Here is a 13358-nt window from a genome sequence, read left to right as displayed (position 1 = left end):
TGGTTTTGTTTTGTGATTTTCTATAAATTAAATGTTTTTAAATTTAGTTTTTTTCCTTCTACTTCTTGATTCGCGTGTTGCTTTCGCTGCTTTCCTTATGGTTCTACTTCTTCGGTTGCTTTTGGTTCTTCGTCCTTTTTCTGGTTGTTTTCTTTTCTTCAGATGTCGTTATGTGTTCTGTCTTGTGTCTTCTATCGGTTACTCCTCTTCCGTGTAGCTTCCGCTTTCTTCGTGTCGTTGTTCTTGAATATTGGATTGCATTTGCGATTTGCTTTTATTGCTTTTTGTTTGTTTTTTTGTTCGTGTATACAAGATATTACATATGTAGTTGTATATGTATATGTGTGGCTATATTTATATGGTATTTATGCATATAGATATATATATATATTTTTATGTATGTGTTTATGTATGTATGTTTGTGTATTTGTGTGTGTTTGTATTTTGTTGTTGTTGTTGTTGTCGAATACTTTTTTGTTGTTGTTTTTGCGTTGCGATTGTTTCTTACTTTTGTTAGTTTTTTTTATTTAAAATTATGAACACATTCGTTTAAAGTCTTTTTGTTGTTTGTTGGGATTTGCTTTGAATGTTGTATTTTTGTTGTTGTTATATCACTGTTTTATTCCTCCTTGTTATTTCATTCCATTCCTTCGGTTGCATATGTTTCGTTTTTGTTGTTGTTGTTGTTGTGTGTTTCCGAGTGAGATGACACTATGTTTACAGCTGTTATTGTTGTTGATGTTTCTCGCAGCAGCACATTTAGCGGTGCTTTTCATTTATTTACCGTTAGCACAGCAATTACACGCAATGCACTCACCCACACACATACCCACATGCAAATCGAGCATACGGCGGCACACGCACACGCACACACCTCTATGAGGCAGGCCCACGAGCGTGTGTGTGTGCTCTAATGAAAACAAAAACACACACACACACACACACACGAGAAACGCACTCTCGCACACGCACTCACGCACACGCAAACAAGCACGAACACACGCAAATGCAGGCGCCTCTACAAAAAGCTCAAGGGATCTCGGATCTTGCGTCCCGTTACACGCGACACGTCTCGTTTGAAGCTTAATTTTTGTTATTCCACTTTTTGCTGCGTTTTCTCAACCTTTTTTACTCTTTTGCGTTGTGCTTTTCCTTGCCTTTTGTTTTGCTTTGCTTTTCTTTGTTTTCTTAGGTTATGGTAGTTTTTGTTAGATTACTGCAATTTGTATTGTTATTGATCTTAAAGGAATTTTCTTTAAGATTTGTGGTCGCGACGGCTCTGTTGCGGTTGCACATTTTGCGGGGTATCATCCAATGCAAACATTTCACAATTATTATTGGTATTCCATTTGAAAAAATCACGATAAATCCAACACACAATATTTAAAAAAAAAATGTTAAAGTCTAAAAACAAACAAACAGTCTAATCACACGACTTTTCGGTGCGGGGGATTTAATTGTTGTTAAAATGTGGAGGCCGTTTTTGTAGGATTTTCATTTTCATTGCCGATTTTTTCCATTGTAATCCCCGGTGTTCCACTGTGCAGCAGCTGTTTATAATCCTTGCTGTCTGTTCCACTGTGCCGGTGGCTGCTCTGTTGTTTTTTCTTTTACCCTCTCTGCATAATAATCATTTGAAAATCAGACAGCTGTTGGTGGTCCATAGAGAGAGAGAGAGGGCTCTAAAAGGCTGCAAAAAAAAAAAACAGAGAGAGAAGAGGTATACAAGAATTAGTTTAGCTGTGATTTATACAAAGATTTAAAGTATATGTACTAGAATAAATTCTATGTTTAAACGCAGCATTCGCCGCGTCGCAAAATGCAAATAATAATAATAAGGAATAGGAAAAAAACACACACAACACGACGACGCTTGGCTGCTGCTGCTGTTCTGCTGTTAAGAAACAAACTGTTAAAAAGTTAACTGCGTTTGCGGCTCTCTCTCTCTCTGCTGTGGCTCTGCTCTGCTTGAGAGAGAGAGAGAACTCTGCTGCTGCTAAGTTCTGCTACTGCTGCTGCTTCTGTTCTCTCATTCACTCTTCTGCCTGCCTGCTGCCTCTTCAGCCTTCTGCTGTTGGCAGCAGGTGAACGAACGACACGCGACGCAAAAAGCAGAGAGAGAACAACGCCAGCAAGTGAGAGAGAGTTTAAGCGAGAGAGCTCCGAACGCGAGCTCTAAGGCAAGTTCAACGTGTGAGCTGTGGCTGTGGCTGGGAGCTGGGGCGCCGCCTAGCCTCTGACATTGCACACACTCCTCTCCCACCTCCCACCTGCCACTTTCAGACAGCTGTTTCAAGTTCGATTTCGATGTCGCAGCCTTCCCTGCGATTGCTCTTGTTGTCAAGGCGAACATTTAGGTTTGTTTCTTTTTTGTTTTTTGTGTGTTTTTTTTGCAATTTTAATTACAAATTTTCGTTGATTAACTAAAATACCACATACGTGAGCAAATATTTTAATGAGAGACAACAAAAAAGTAGCAAAAGCTTTGCTTTGCTTTTGCCTTTGCTTTTGCCTTTGCTTTTGCGGTGAAAGTGGCATTAGAGGTGGTTGTTGCTTTTGCTTTTGCTTTGCTCTGGCCTTTTTCTTTTGGCTGTAACTTCGTTCTGGCGGCTGGCGGGTGGCGGCACATGTCGGCATTTGGAGGAGAGCAGAGTCGAGAGTTGTTGTTGCCAGGGGCCAGAGAGGCAGAGCGTTGCCACCTCGTCTGCTACTGCATAGCCTTTTTTCTGTTTTTTGGTACAGTAATCACTCGGTGAACGGTAAATCGAAACCCTTGCCCGACTGTTAGAACTTTTTACCTTTTTGCCTTCCCCTTACAGGTGTTTCCCCTCCCCTTTGTGAAAAACTGAAAACCCTATATTATTTTAAATAGAAACCTTTACAAATTGTAGGAATTTGGCTAATGCCACACACGTTTTTAATATTTATAATCTTTAAAGATTTTCGAACCCTTTTATTCTGTATTATTTGCATTTCGTGACTCGAAAACACAAACATTTCATGGCGCAGTAGATATTGCAAAAATGAAAGATACCATAGATAAACAGGTCTATCCAAAAGGTCTATCATTCTTGAAAATCTTTTGCTAAATTGCTCATATTTTAAATCTAAAAATCACTCACGGTAAACACAATATTTTGTACAAGAATTTTAATAGCTTTTAGTAGAATAATCATTGGAAAATAGTATTTTATTCGAAATTAGAAATCCCGAAATTCTTCCACCTTCCCACTGTACATCTCTGTTGTGGTCGTGTGAATGGATGGGATTTCTGCGAAAATTATTCACAAAAAAAAAGACACAAAACAGAGAGAAAACAAGTTTGAAAAAAAAAAAAAAAGTGCACTCTGCGAGGTGGTGTCCCTGCCATGCGGAATGATCATTGCCGCTGCTGTGAATCATTCTTTTTGGCCATAAAATGAGTCACTTTCCGGGCTTGCCAGAAGATTCCCTGGGGATCTGTGGAAGGGGCCCATCATCATGTGGCTGACTCCATCCCCTACCCCTACCCTTAGACAATGGCAGTACCTGTATTTATTTACGGTCTTATCAATTTTCACGAGTGCCCGCTGTGACGTCACAAGTCGCCAGTTTGCTTTTCCCTATCCCCTACCCCGCCCTGCCTGTCTGCTGTTCGATATTTTTAGCCCGCCAGCAACAACCAAATGCCTGCTTCATCATTTATTTTTGGGCCAACACGAAATCGACAGCAGCAGCAGTAAATATAATAGAAAGCAGAGCCCTCCTACACACGAAGCAGCAACCTACGCACTGGCAACCCTGGCAATCCCCCCCACGCCCCCCAGGAGATTTGTGATACCTTTTGTAGAGTACCAGAATGATCCTCAATCAAAATCACAGTTCCGTTCCAAGCTGCCAAAGAGTACTGTTGGTTGATATCTCGTTATCAATTTTGGTATTTTATGGAATCTCTTCTATCAAAAATGATCTGCTATAAACAACGATATAGCTCACATACAGCCCCCATCATCCCATGATCCCATAATCTTGAATCTACAAATGTGAGAACTTTATTTCATTATTATTGCAATCGGATAACCCCAAAAGGTGCCGCTGATTCCTGGGATGCCGCCTTCTGGTTTTTAAACAGATTGAATGGATATGGCAACTGGAATTCAAAATACTTTTGGTATACGGATATTGAATATCTTAAATCTGAGAAATAGCGAACATCTGTATAGGGGGTAGGGTAGGGTATCCCATAACCTAAAGGTGTGTGATTTGTATATTTAATTATTTATAGTGGAAAATGGATGGAAAATTGTATACCCTTCCTCTACAATCGTCGAATAACGTTAATTCGCAGAAAAAATTCTAATAAACGAATGGCCACAAACACACTAGCGATTCGGAATCCTTTTACAATGAAATCCCAAAACAGATTTTTTTTTTTTTTCTAAACATATTTGGGAGAAACATATTTTTTCTACAAAAGAGCAAAAGTCGTTTGAGTTCATTAAAACTACGGCATATTTCTTTTTTGAAGCTCCATAATTCTTATATTTTTGTGTGAATGTCAAAATTGTCATTCACATGTAGACTTTGGCTGTAAAATCCCGACAGATACCAAAGCCTCTTAAACTCTGCGATTATGTATTTCGCAAAACCAAACCCTCAGTTTATGATCATAATTTTCTAGCGGCATTTTTTGTGCGCGACGTTTGACGTCAAAACGTGACTGTGCGCGTGTCTGTCTATCTATCTATCTATCTATCTCTGTATGTGTTTGTAAGAGTAAAACTCTCTCTCTCTCTCTGGCAGCGGCAGGCACTCAACGTTCGTTCTCTTCTTTTGCTGCCACCCACACGACTCGCGCTGACCCAAATTGATGGCCGGCTGCTGCTGCTGCTGCTGCTCCTCTTCTTGCAAACATTTTGCCATCTGTTTGTTTGTGTTTGTGGCTCTAATTGAAAATTGAAAATATCTTATAAATGGTGTGGGGGGGAAGGGGAGTACTAAGTACTACCTCTGGCAAGCTTTCCCACGATTTCCCCTCCTTTGGGGGGTTTTTTATTTTTAGCAGCGCAACATGTGGCGGGCAACGCCTCTACTACCGCATAAGAAAGAACGTTATCTTATAACAGTGCTCTCTCCTGATGGATGGATCACAGTGTTAATTCGTAAACGGGTTTGTTTCGGCAAAGAAGAAAGGGTCCAAGTCAACCATTCTCGAGTGATCACTGTACTTGTATGCATGTGTGTGCTTTTGTGTTTGTGCTCCAGATTTTCGGACGGTTGCGGTGCGACTTTGTCTACTAAAAATACTTCGTAGGCGGGTTCGTTTCTCTCTCCTACCCCATTCCCTTTCCCCCTTCTACCATTTCTTCTCCTTCGTCTTCGTTAGTATCGCTGATTAACCACAAAAAAAATGAAAGAAATGAAAAAAGAAATGCAAAAAAAAAAGAATAAGAATAATAATAAACGACAACAAAACGGTTTTTGCGCTTTTGAAAGCATTTTTTATTTATTTTTTTAGCGAAAGAAAGAAGACTTTCATGCTTTCTCTGTCTCTCGCTCTCTCTCTCTCTCTCTCTCTCTCTCTCTCTGCCTCCCACCCAATCTTTCTTTTGGCTGATTTTTCGGTTAAGTGCGTAGTAGGGAAAGAGAGAGAGAGGAAGAGAGACTGTTTGGAATTTACATGCCGCAAAAGATAGAGAGAGAGAGAGAGAGAGGGGGGAGAGCTTATTATATATCGCTGTTGTTGTTTTTACTGTTTTGTGTGTTGTGGTTCAAAGTTCAATGACCGATTCTGTCGAAACAACACTGGAAACCGAAACGAAGCGCACGGCATTCGCGTCGCGGCGCGGCGCAGTCGCAGAGCTTTGTTTCGCAGCAGCGTCGACGCCGACGACGACGACTGGACTGCCTTCCCCGTACACATGGACAAGGTCACATAGACACGGCAATTTATGGCTGTGTGTATAAAGTTGATTTTTGCTCAATACGCAATAAAAGCTCAACAAAATGCCTCCAACATGTGCCAATAATAATAGACATAAAGACTTGCGAGACTGTGGGATCGTAAGAGAACGGAGAATCGGAGAATTCGAAACGCGATATATATATTTTAAAATCCCTTTGAGTTTAGGATTGAGAATTAATTATCTTCAAGGATATTTTTGCCATTTTTACCTATATAAGATCATTATTTTTACCTCGAATATTCGAATATTAAAGACAAGAATACAGAAATATATTATTCTACCTAGAGATCTCTACCAGGGTTTACCTCTATGAAAAGTGTTTAGTATTCTTTCCCCTGTTACACTGCGCAAAAAATTCCCTTAATCAAAAGCTTATGGGTACTTAAATACCTAACGGCCCTTGATCAAAATCGGTTTAGTATATCGTACTATATATACCTTGTATATGTTCTGATATGCTGAACATCAATCTTTGAAAAAAGGGTATCAAAAGTGTCGTGACCCCTTTAAAGCTGTTGCCACTACCATCTTCCCCTGTATTCTACTTCCACTTTCTCTTTCTCCCTCTCTCTCTCGCTCCCCCTTTTTGTTGTTCTCAATGTTCTGTTTTTTTATGGTAATTCAAAACTGCGCATTCATTGATAACCAACGGCGACGGCGCAGAGCTTTGACAATGGCATTGAAAGCAGCGGAGAGAATGCAGCAGCAGAAACGATCGTCTGCTTGCTGCTCTGCTGCCGCCGACTGCGACTGCGACTGCAATCGGAAGGAAAGAAAGAGAGACAACACAATACTACGGGCAGGTGGCGCAAAGAGAGAATACAAATTATAATTAGATGTTATTTTTGCCTGCGACGTCGGTGTTTTTCCAGTCGGCACTTTCCCGACCTTTCTATCCGCTTCAACTTTTCCAATAAATTATATATATAAAACATTTTCTTTTGGAAAATTCCATTCCCTGCTAGAGTCTCTCTAGAATAAAGAATACCGCCTTTCATCTCTTGGCATTTCATTGAAAATATTATAAGGGGCAAAATGTTATAAGTTTTATTGTGCGAGAATATCATTTGTCGCTGGTGCGCTGATTGCAGCAACAGCAAAAAAAAATGTATTTATTGCATGGGAAATTATTCGAATGGTCGCAGCGGATATATAGAGAGAGGGAGAGAGAGGAGTATTCTTCCTCTCCCGGCAGCCCTTCATCATCTGCTAACCAAAAAGCGATGGATGTCAAAACGTGTGACGTCGACAGCGGTCGTGGCGCAAGGCCTAGCGGCAGCGGCAGCAGCGACAGCACCCGACAGACAGCACGTGTAAAAGCATCTGTTTTGTTGTGAATAAATGACAGTTGATGCGGCGACTGCCGCCTCTCTTCTCTCTCGCTGGTGAGCTTTGCTCTGCAGCCCCCTCTTTCGCACAACACGTGTGCTGCTGCTGTTGACCGAAGCATCGGCGTCGGCGTCAACGTTAGCGTAAGCGCAAGTGCTGCGCAATTGTTGGGGGCCTCCTAATGGAAGTATTTTTCGAAACGCATTTAGGCAATTAATCGTTTCTTAAGGGAGGGGGGGCCCCAAGAGATAGAGACAGAAATAATAAGGGGCTGTCTGAAGCTTTGTTCTCACAAGTGAAAGGACACATTCGTTTCTAACAAAACATCAACGATGAAAGATATCGATTATTGATTTCAACCGAGTTTTTGAAGGGTTTTGAACTGATTACTGGTTTCTGAGTTTAATCTGCCAAAAAACCCGAAAAGGGAGCCCCAAAAGCAGGCGATGGTTAGTCGATCTCCTATCACAAACCGATGGTTAGTCGGTCTCCTATCACAAACCTTCTGAAATTCTTTGGAAACTGCTAACAAAAAAGTTGAAAAAAAAAATAAATTCTTTGGAAACTGCTAACAAAAAAGTTGAAAAAAAAAACAAATTTTTTGGAAACTGCTAACAAAAAAAAAAACGATGAAAATATTCTATACTATAGCCCTTCTCCTCTTGCTGCCTGTCGCGCCTCTGGTGGTCCAGGGATCTCGTGGACTACCGGAATGCTATGGCAGCTTCTATACCGATGACGACAACTCCTGTGACGAACAGCAAGAGCCGCTTGAAGACGATTCCGACATCGTTTCGTGTGATCCTGGGAGTGCCATGACCGATGAGCCGCCACAGGATGCCTCCTCTTTCAGTTCCAGCAACTCTTGCAAGAACTCTGGCCAGAGACTGGGACCAAATGCTGCGGCTGCAGCCATAGCCCAGAATGCCGCCGAGGTGGCAAAGGCCGCCAATGAGGCACAGGCCGGTGCTGCAGAAGATGCCGCCAAACTGGTCAAAACGCAACTGGCGGAGAAGGCAATGCAGGCAGCCCGTGTCGTCAATGCGGTGCTGGAGGGCAAGGAGGCGATCTTCGAGAGCTTCCAGCGGCAGCTACGCGAGGCCGAGGATGCGGTCCGCCAGGTGAGCGCCTCCCTGGTGATCAGCGGGGCGAATGCCCAGAGCGCCAGTGCGGCTAGCACATGCGCCGACGCCCAGAAGGGACGCATCAAGATTATCATCAGAGACGCCATGGCCAGGCTCGTCGACATCGATGCCCTCGACAAGCAGGTGATCGCCGATCTCCGGGAAAAGTTCGAAATGGTGGCCAAGGCCAAAGAGCGGGCCAAACGTCTCGAGCGCGAGCTAGTTTCGGCCATCGAGGAGTGCGAGAAGATGACGCTGGCCGTCAAACAGGCAGCCACTGCGGCTGCAGAGGCCCGACAAAAGACTGCAGAGGCCCGACAAAAGGTTGCAGAGGCCCGACAAAAGCTCGAAGCCGCGGCATCCACACCCAAGGGGCAACAAGAGGCCAGAGCCTATATTAAAGGTATTCTTGCGCTCTATGACCAGCGCCGCCACCAACGTGAAGCCAAGATGCTGCAACAGAAGCAACATATTTAAATTGATTTGCTTCTTCCTTTGACATTTGATGTTCCCCTGAATTTGTTATTAAAGTTTATTTCTTAAATGACAGGAATTTTAAATAATCCAGAGTTGGATGGAAAACATTCCATTCGATTCGGGAATCAATCATCGTAGTACGTTCAGATAGCATTATTCTCTTCAATTACGGATTATAAATATGGTGATATTACCAAAAGATGCTCACAAGAGGCATGCCCTTGAACAAATTATTCTGAGGGATATGTCTTCTGGTAATGCCTGAGAACTGGTTTGGTTCTTATGGAAATTATTTGAAGTATTCATTAAAATCCTCATATATCTTTTCTATGCTTGAAAATCTCAGATGAAGAAGTTCTAAATTGCGAAATATTAATCAGAGATCGCCTAACAAATGTCTTTAACTGTTGCCGAATTGAATTTGGGGATGATTTCTTTGGAAATCTTTGGGATGAGGATATCTTGATATCCTGAGGCTGACATCTATAGCCTCGTGATTTTGAGATTCCTTTAAGAATTTCCCTCGTTCGCTTCTTCGTTGGGGGCAAAAACAGCTGCTGTCCAAAATTTCCCAGCGGCCTGTTGTCCAGCTGTTTGCCATGCGGCAAGAGGCATTTACATTTATCCCAAGGGGCGAGGGCGGAGGGGCGGCAACGATGAATGGGTGGACTGTATGGGGTGGCGGGGGGAAGGGGTGGTGAAATGGCAGGGTTGCCACCTCAGTGCGCTGTTGCGCCGCATTGCTAAGTGTTGTTGTTATTGCCGGCGGCAGCAGCCAACGTTGTTGAAACTTGAAACGCCAACGGAAGAGCAAAGGGCGGCCGCCGCAAAGAGAATAGCAGTGGGAGAGAGAGAGAGCGTAAGGGCGCGCGCATTTTGCAGTCTGCAAAAACAAAAAAAAAAACGTGCGAAGAGCGGGGAAAACACGAACACACACACGCACAAACATGGAAAGCTCTCTTCCATTTGTTCATTAAAACAAAAGTCAATTAAATTTTCAATTAGCACCGTTATAATACTTAATATTTTAGGGAAAACCATTTTCACACACAAACACAAAAGCATTTTGCCACTGTGCCTCTTCATTTGCAGACACAAGTACAGGACATACACATATACAAAAGATGCAGAGAGAGATAGAGAGACGAGCATGGAGCGTGGAGCGAAGGACGCCGATGCAGCTGCGCCGCAAAAAGGTTTGCCGGATCTAAGAGTTCATTTTGTGCATTAACAAAATGAGCAACCAAGATTTTTGTAGTGCATTGTGGATTTTTGTCAGCAGGTGGATCTTTTTCCCTCTCTTTTCCGCCCCCCTCGTTTGCTTCCCATCCAATAAGAAGTGGTCGATGGGGGAGGGGCAAGCAGAAAAAATGCCGGTAAATTCAATATGTTTGGGCCTGCTGCGTTTAACAGCACGCTGTTAATCGTTAACACTGCAGTGTTGTTTTCCTGACGCCTGGCTTTGACTTCTTTTCCACTCCGCTCTCGCTCTCTCGTTTCTCTTTTGCCTTTTCAACATAACCAAACATCACTTACATTTGGACTGAATGCTGCTGCTGCTGTTCTACCGATGCCGCTGCTTTTGTTATTAATTTTACACTGACGCTTGTTTTCTATGTTATTATTGCTTTATTCCACAAACAGCAAATGGCGCTTGTTGTTTTTGTTGATTGTTGCAGCTGCTGCTTTGGTTGTTGTTGTTATTTCTGCTGCTGCATAAAAACATGTTTCACTTGAAAGTAGAAGAAGAGACGTTGATGACGACGCTGCGCTGCTGCTCCTGCACACACGCACGCGAACGCACACTAACACACTCACACAAACACACACTCCCGTATAGAGAGCGAAAGAGACAGAGACAGAACTGACAAACAAAAAATTTTTCTTTTCTTTTTTGTTACTTGTTGTTGTTGGTGCTGCTGCTGTATTTTCCCTTCAGCAATGCTTGCACTCGAATGCTAAAATAATTGATTAAATACACACACGCATGAGAATTTCATCGCTTTCAATTGAAAACCGAAAAAGCAAAAACAAAAAAATATACGATTCGTCTTGGCTGTCAGTTTGTCCCGTCCGGCCGTCTGCGGGCCAACAAAAGAGCGCGTCGCAACAGCGAGGAGCGGTGCGGGAGCGGGTAGCAGCACGGTCGGTCGGTCGGCACACGGCCGCAGCAGCAGTGTACAAAAAAGGCACACCAAATGAGCGGAGAGACAGAAAGAGAGAGCGAGCGAGCGAGAGGGAGAAAAAGAAGAAAAAAAAAACAGACAACGAAATTGGAATGCTATGCGTTAATTTTTTCCGTTTGATAATTGGCGGCGGCTTTCCCCGCGATTCGCCTGCATGCACTGCACTGTCGATGGGCGTCGGTAGGGGGATTTAAGGCTGTTATTTTTTCACTCACTTAATTACCAAATGGAGAATTGGAAACACAATAACAAAAAATAAACCACACACAAAAATTTATGCTCAGCGTTTCGTATTAGTGTGACCGATGCGGACTTATCGATAAAATATATCGTCCGACCCTCAGTAATATATCGAAACATACCGTCTCATTTAAAAAATATACCGTAAATATACTGACGAATTCAAGGTCTATTTTACATATTCCTCGTTTTTGATATTCCGTTGAATAATGCTGGCTAACTAAAACCCTTAGTTCTACCCACATAATTTTAGGTCGTTGATGAATAAATTTTCTTTAAGATTGGCTAGTTCTTAGTCCTGGCTTTTATTGTATTTTGGCTAAAACAAGGCTTAAACAAAATAGTTCAACCAAAAAACAGTCGATTTGGTATTTGAAGACATGATGCGTGTGTAGGCATTTTATACCCTATTTCGTTAATTTTATATGAAGATAAATCGAAATTTATAAAGACCTGTTCTCAAATTGTTTTGTATATATATCTCGATCCTGATACCTATTCTTGGTCTCTGCAAGAAGACAATAAGCTTTAAAATATCGTTGAAATATTGAAAATAATATTAAATAATATTGAATAATATTAAAATATATTGAAAATAAATTGTTTTTGCCTGGGATGACAAACATATTCACAATTCTATAACATCCATTCCCCCAGGGTATGTGTGCATGGAATGGGACTCATTGTTGTGAACCGGTTATTACAGATTCTACCCGATTCAAATAAATACCAAAATATACGGTCTCATTTAAAAAATATACCGTAAATATACTGACGAATTCAAGTTATATTTTACATATTCCCCGTTTTTTATATTCCGTTGAATAATGCTGGCTAACTAAAACCCTTAGTTCTGCCCACATCATTTTAGGCCGTTGATGAATACCTTTTTTTAGTCCTTGCTTTTATTGTATTTTGGCTAAAACAAGGTTTAAACAAAATAGTTCAACAAAAGAACAGTCGCAATGTGGCTAGTATTTTACGACATGATGCCCGCATGGGCCTTTGTGTACCCTATTTCGATAATTTTATATGAAGATAAAACGTAATTTATAAAGACCTTTTCTCAAATTTATATTCTTTAGACATATTCAAGTACATTATTAGTATCTTTTATATATTTATCTCGATCCTGATACCTGGGATGACAAACATTTTCTCAATTCTGGACTGAATACGAGTGGTGCGCGCCAAATATAAATTTTTTGAATATGAACGACAAGGATTTAAATTTTGTCAACCGGGCCATTACCGATTCAAAACATTCATCAATTTTGATCTTCCGTGGAATATTCTCAGCTATATAGCACATTTAACTATGCCCACATAATTTTGATCCGATTAATGAATTAATTTTCTACAACATTGTATAGTTTTAGGTCCTTGCTTTTATTGTATTTTTTTCTAAAACAAGGTTTAAACAAACAAAGTCAATGCACGGCGGCATGAAACGTAAGTGTGTATGGAATGTCACGTCATTGTTGCTACCGATCCATACCGATTCAACCCGATTAAATATATACAGTATGACCTCGATTTTGATATTCGGGTGAATATTGCGAACTAGCTATCATTTAGCCATGCCCTATCCGATTCATGAATCATTTTCCTACAAGACTGGCTTATTTTAAGTACTCGTCTGTCAATATAAATCCAATGATTGTTTATAAAATAAGGTTTGAACAAAAACCAACAATTTGAAAAAATTAAATTTGTTGTACATGGTAGCTACACGCTAACTGCACCTCTGCTACATAGTAACTACATTTTGATGCAATTTTCAATGTTTGGAAGCGCCAGTGTGCGAAACCACTTCTTTACATGCCTTATTTTTAACATACCCATACACATATTCTAGTATATAGCGTCAAAATATACCGATAAAAACCTTTTTTACATTCTGATTACATAGATTGAGTCGACTGACAATCGCTAGAGCTGCGCGCTAAAGTTTGAGAGTGAATGAGTGACCAAGGATATGAATGCAATCCAGTGTAATAAATGATGCAGGGTGGCACGATTGAGAGAGCGAAAATTAAAAAATCTGTTTACGAAAG

At 41.3% G+C, this 13358-nt stretch overlaps 1 protein-coding gene and 1 long non-coding RNA gene across 7 annotated transcripts; one reads left to right on the top strand and one right to left on the bottom strand.

Annotated features, from left to right (window-relative positions):
• Window positions 1-594: 594 nt before the first annotated feature.
• On the bottom strand, window positions 595-11381 carry LOC108157550. Of its 6 annotated transcripts, XR_001775206.2 has the most exons (4): window positions 11277-11374; window positions 10777-10833; window positions 10412-10607; window positions 595-1690 (listed from the first exon to the last, which is right to left on the bottom strand). It is a non-coding gene; the product is annotated as an uncharacterized LOC108157550 (long non-coding RNA). The 6 variants fall into 6 exon arrangements; XR_001775204.2 differs by lacking the exon at window positions 10777-10833 and having other exon boundaries at window positions 11277-11376; XR_001775209.2 differs by lacking the exon at window positions 10777-10833 and having other exon boundaries at window positions 11285-11375.
• On the top strand, window positions 7732-8937 carry LOC108157540 (uncharacterized abhydrolase domain-containing protein DDB_G0269086). Its single transcript, XM_017289647.2, has one exon. It carries the CDS (start codon window positions 7904-7906, stop codon window positions 8873-8875), a length of 972 nt encoding a protein of 323 aa, XP_017145136.1. The 5' UTR covers window positions 7732-7903; the 3' UTR covers window positions 8876-8937.
• Window positions 11382-13358: the final 1977 nt, after the last annotated feature.

This window comes from Drosophila miranda, chromosome XL (genome assembly GCF_003369915.1).
Source record: "Drosophila miranda strain MSH22 chromosome XL, D.miranda_PacBio2.1, whole genome shotgun sequence".
In the NCBI taxonomy this organism is placed as follows: Eukaryota; Metazoa; Arthropoda; class Insecta; order Diptera; family Drosophilidae; genus Drosophila; species Drosophila miranda.
Note: the sequence above shows the minus strand (reverse complement) of the source record. Positions and strands in the feature narration are given on the sequence as shown.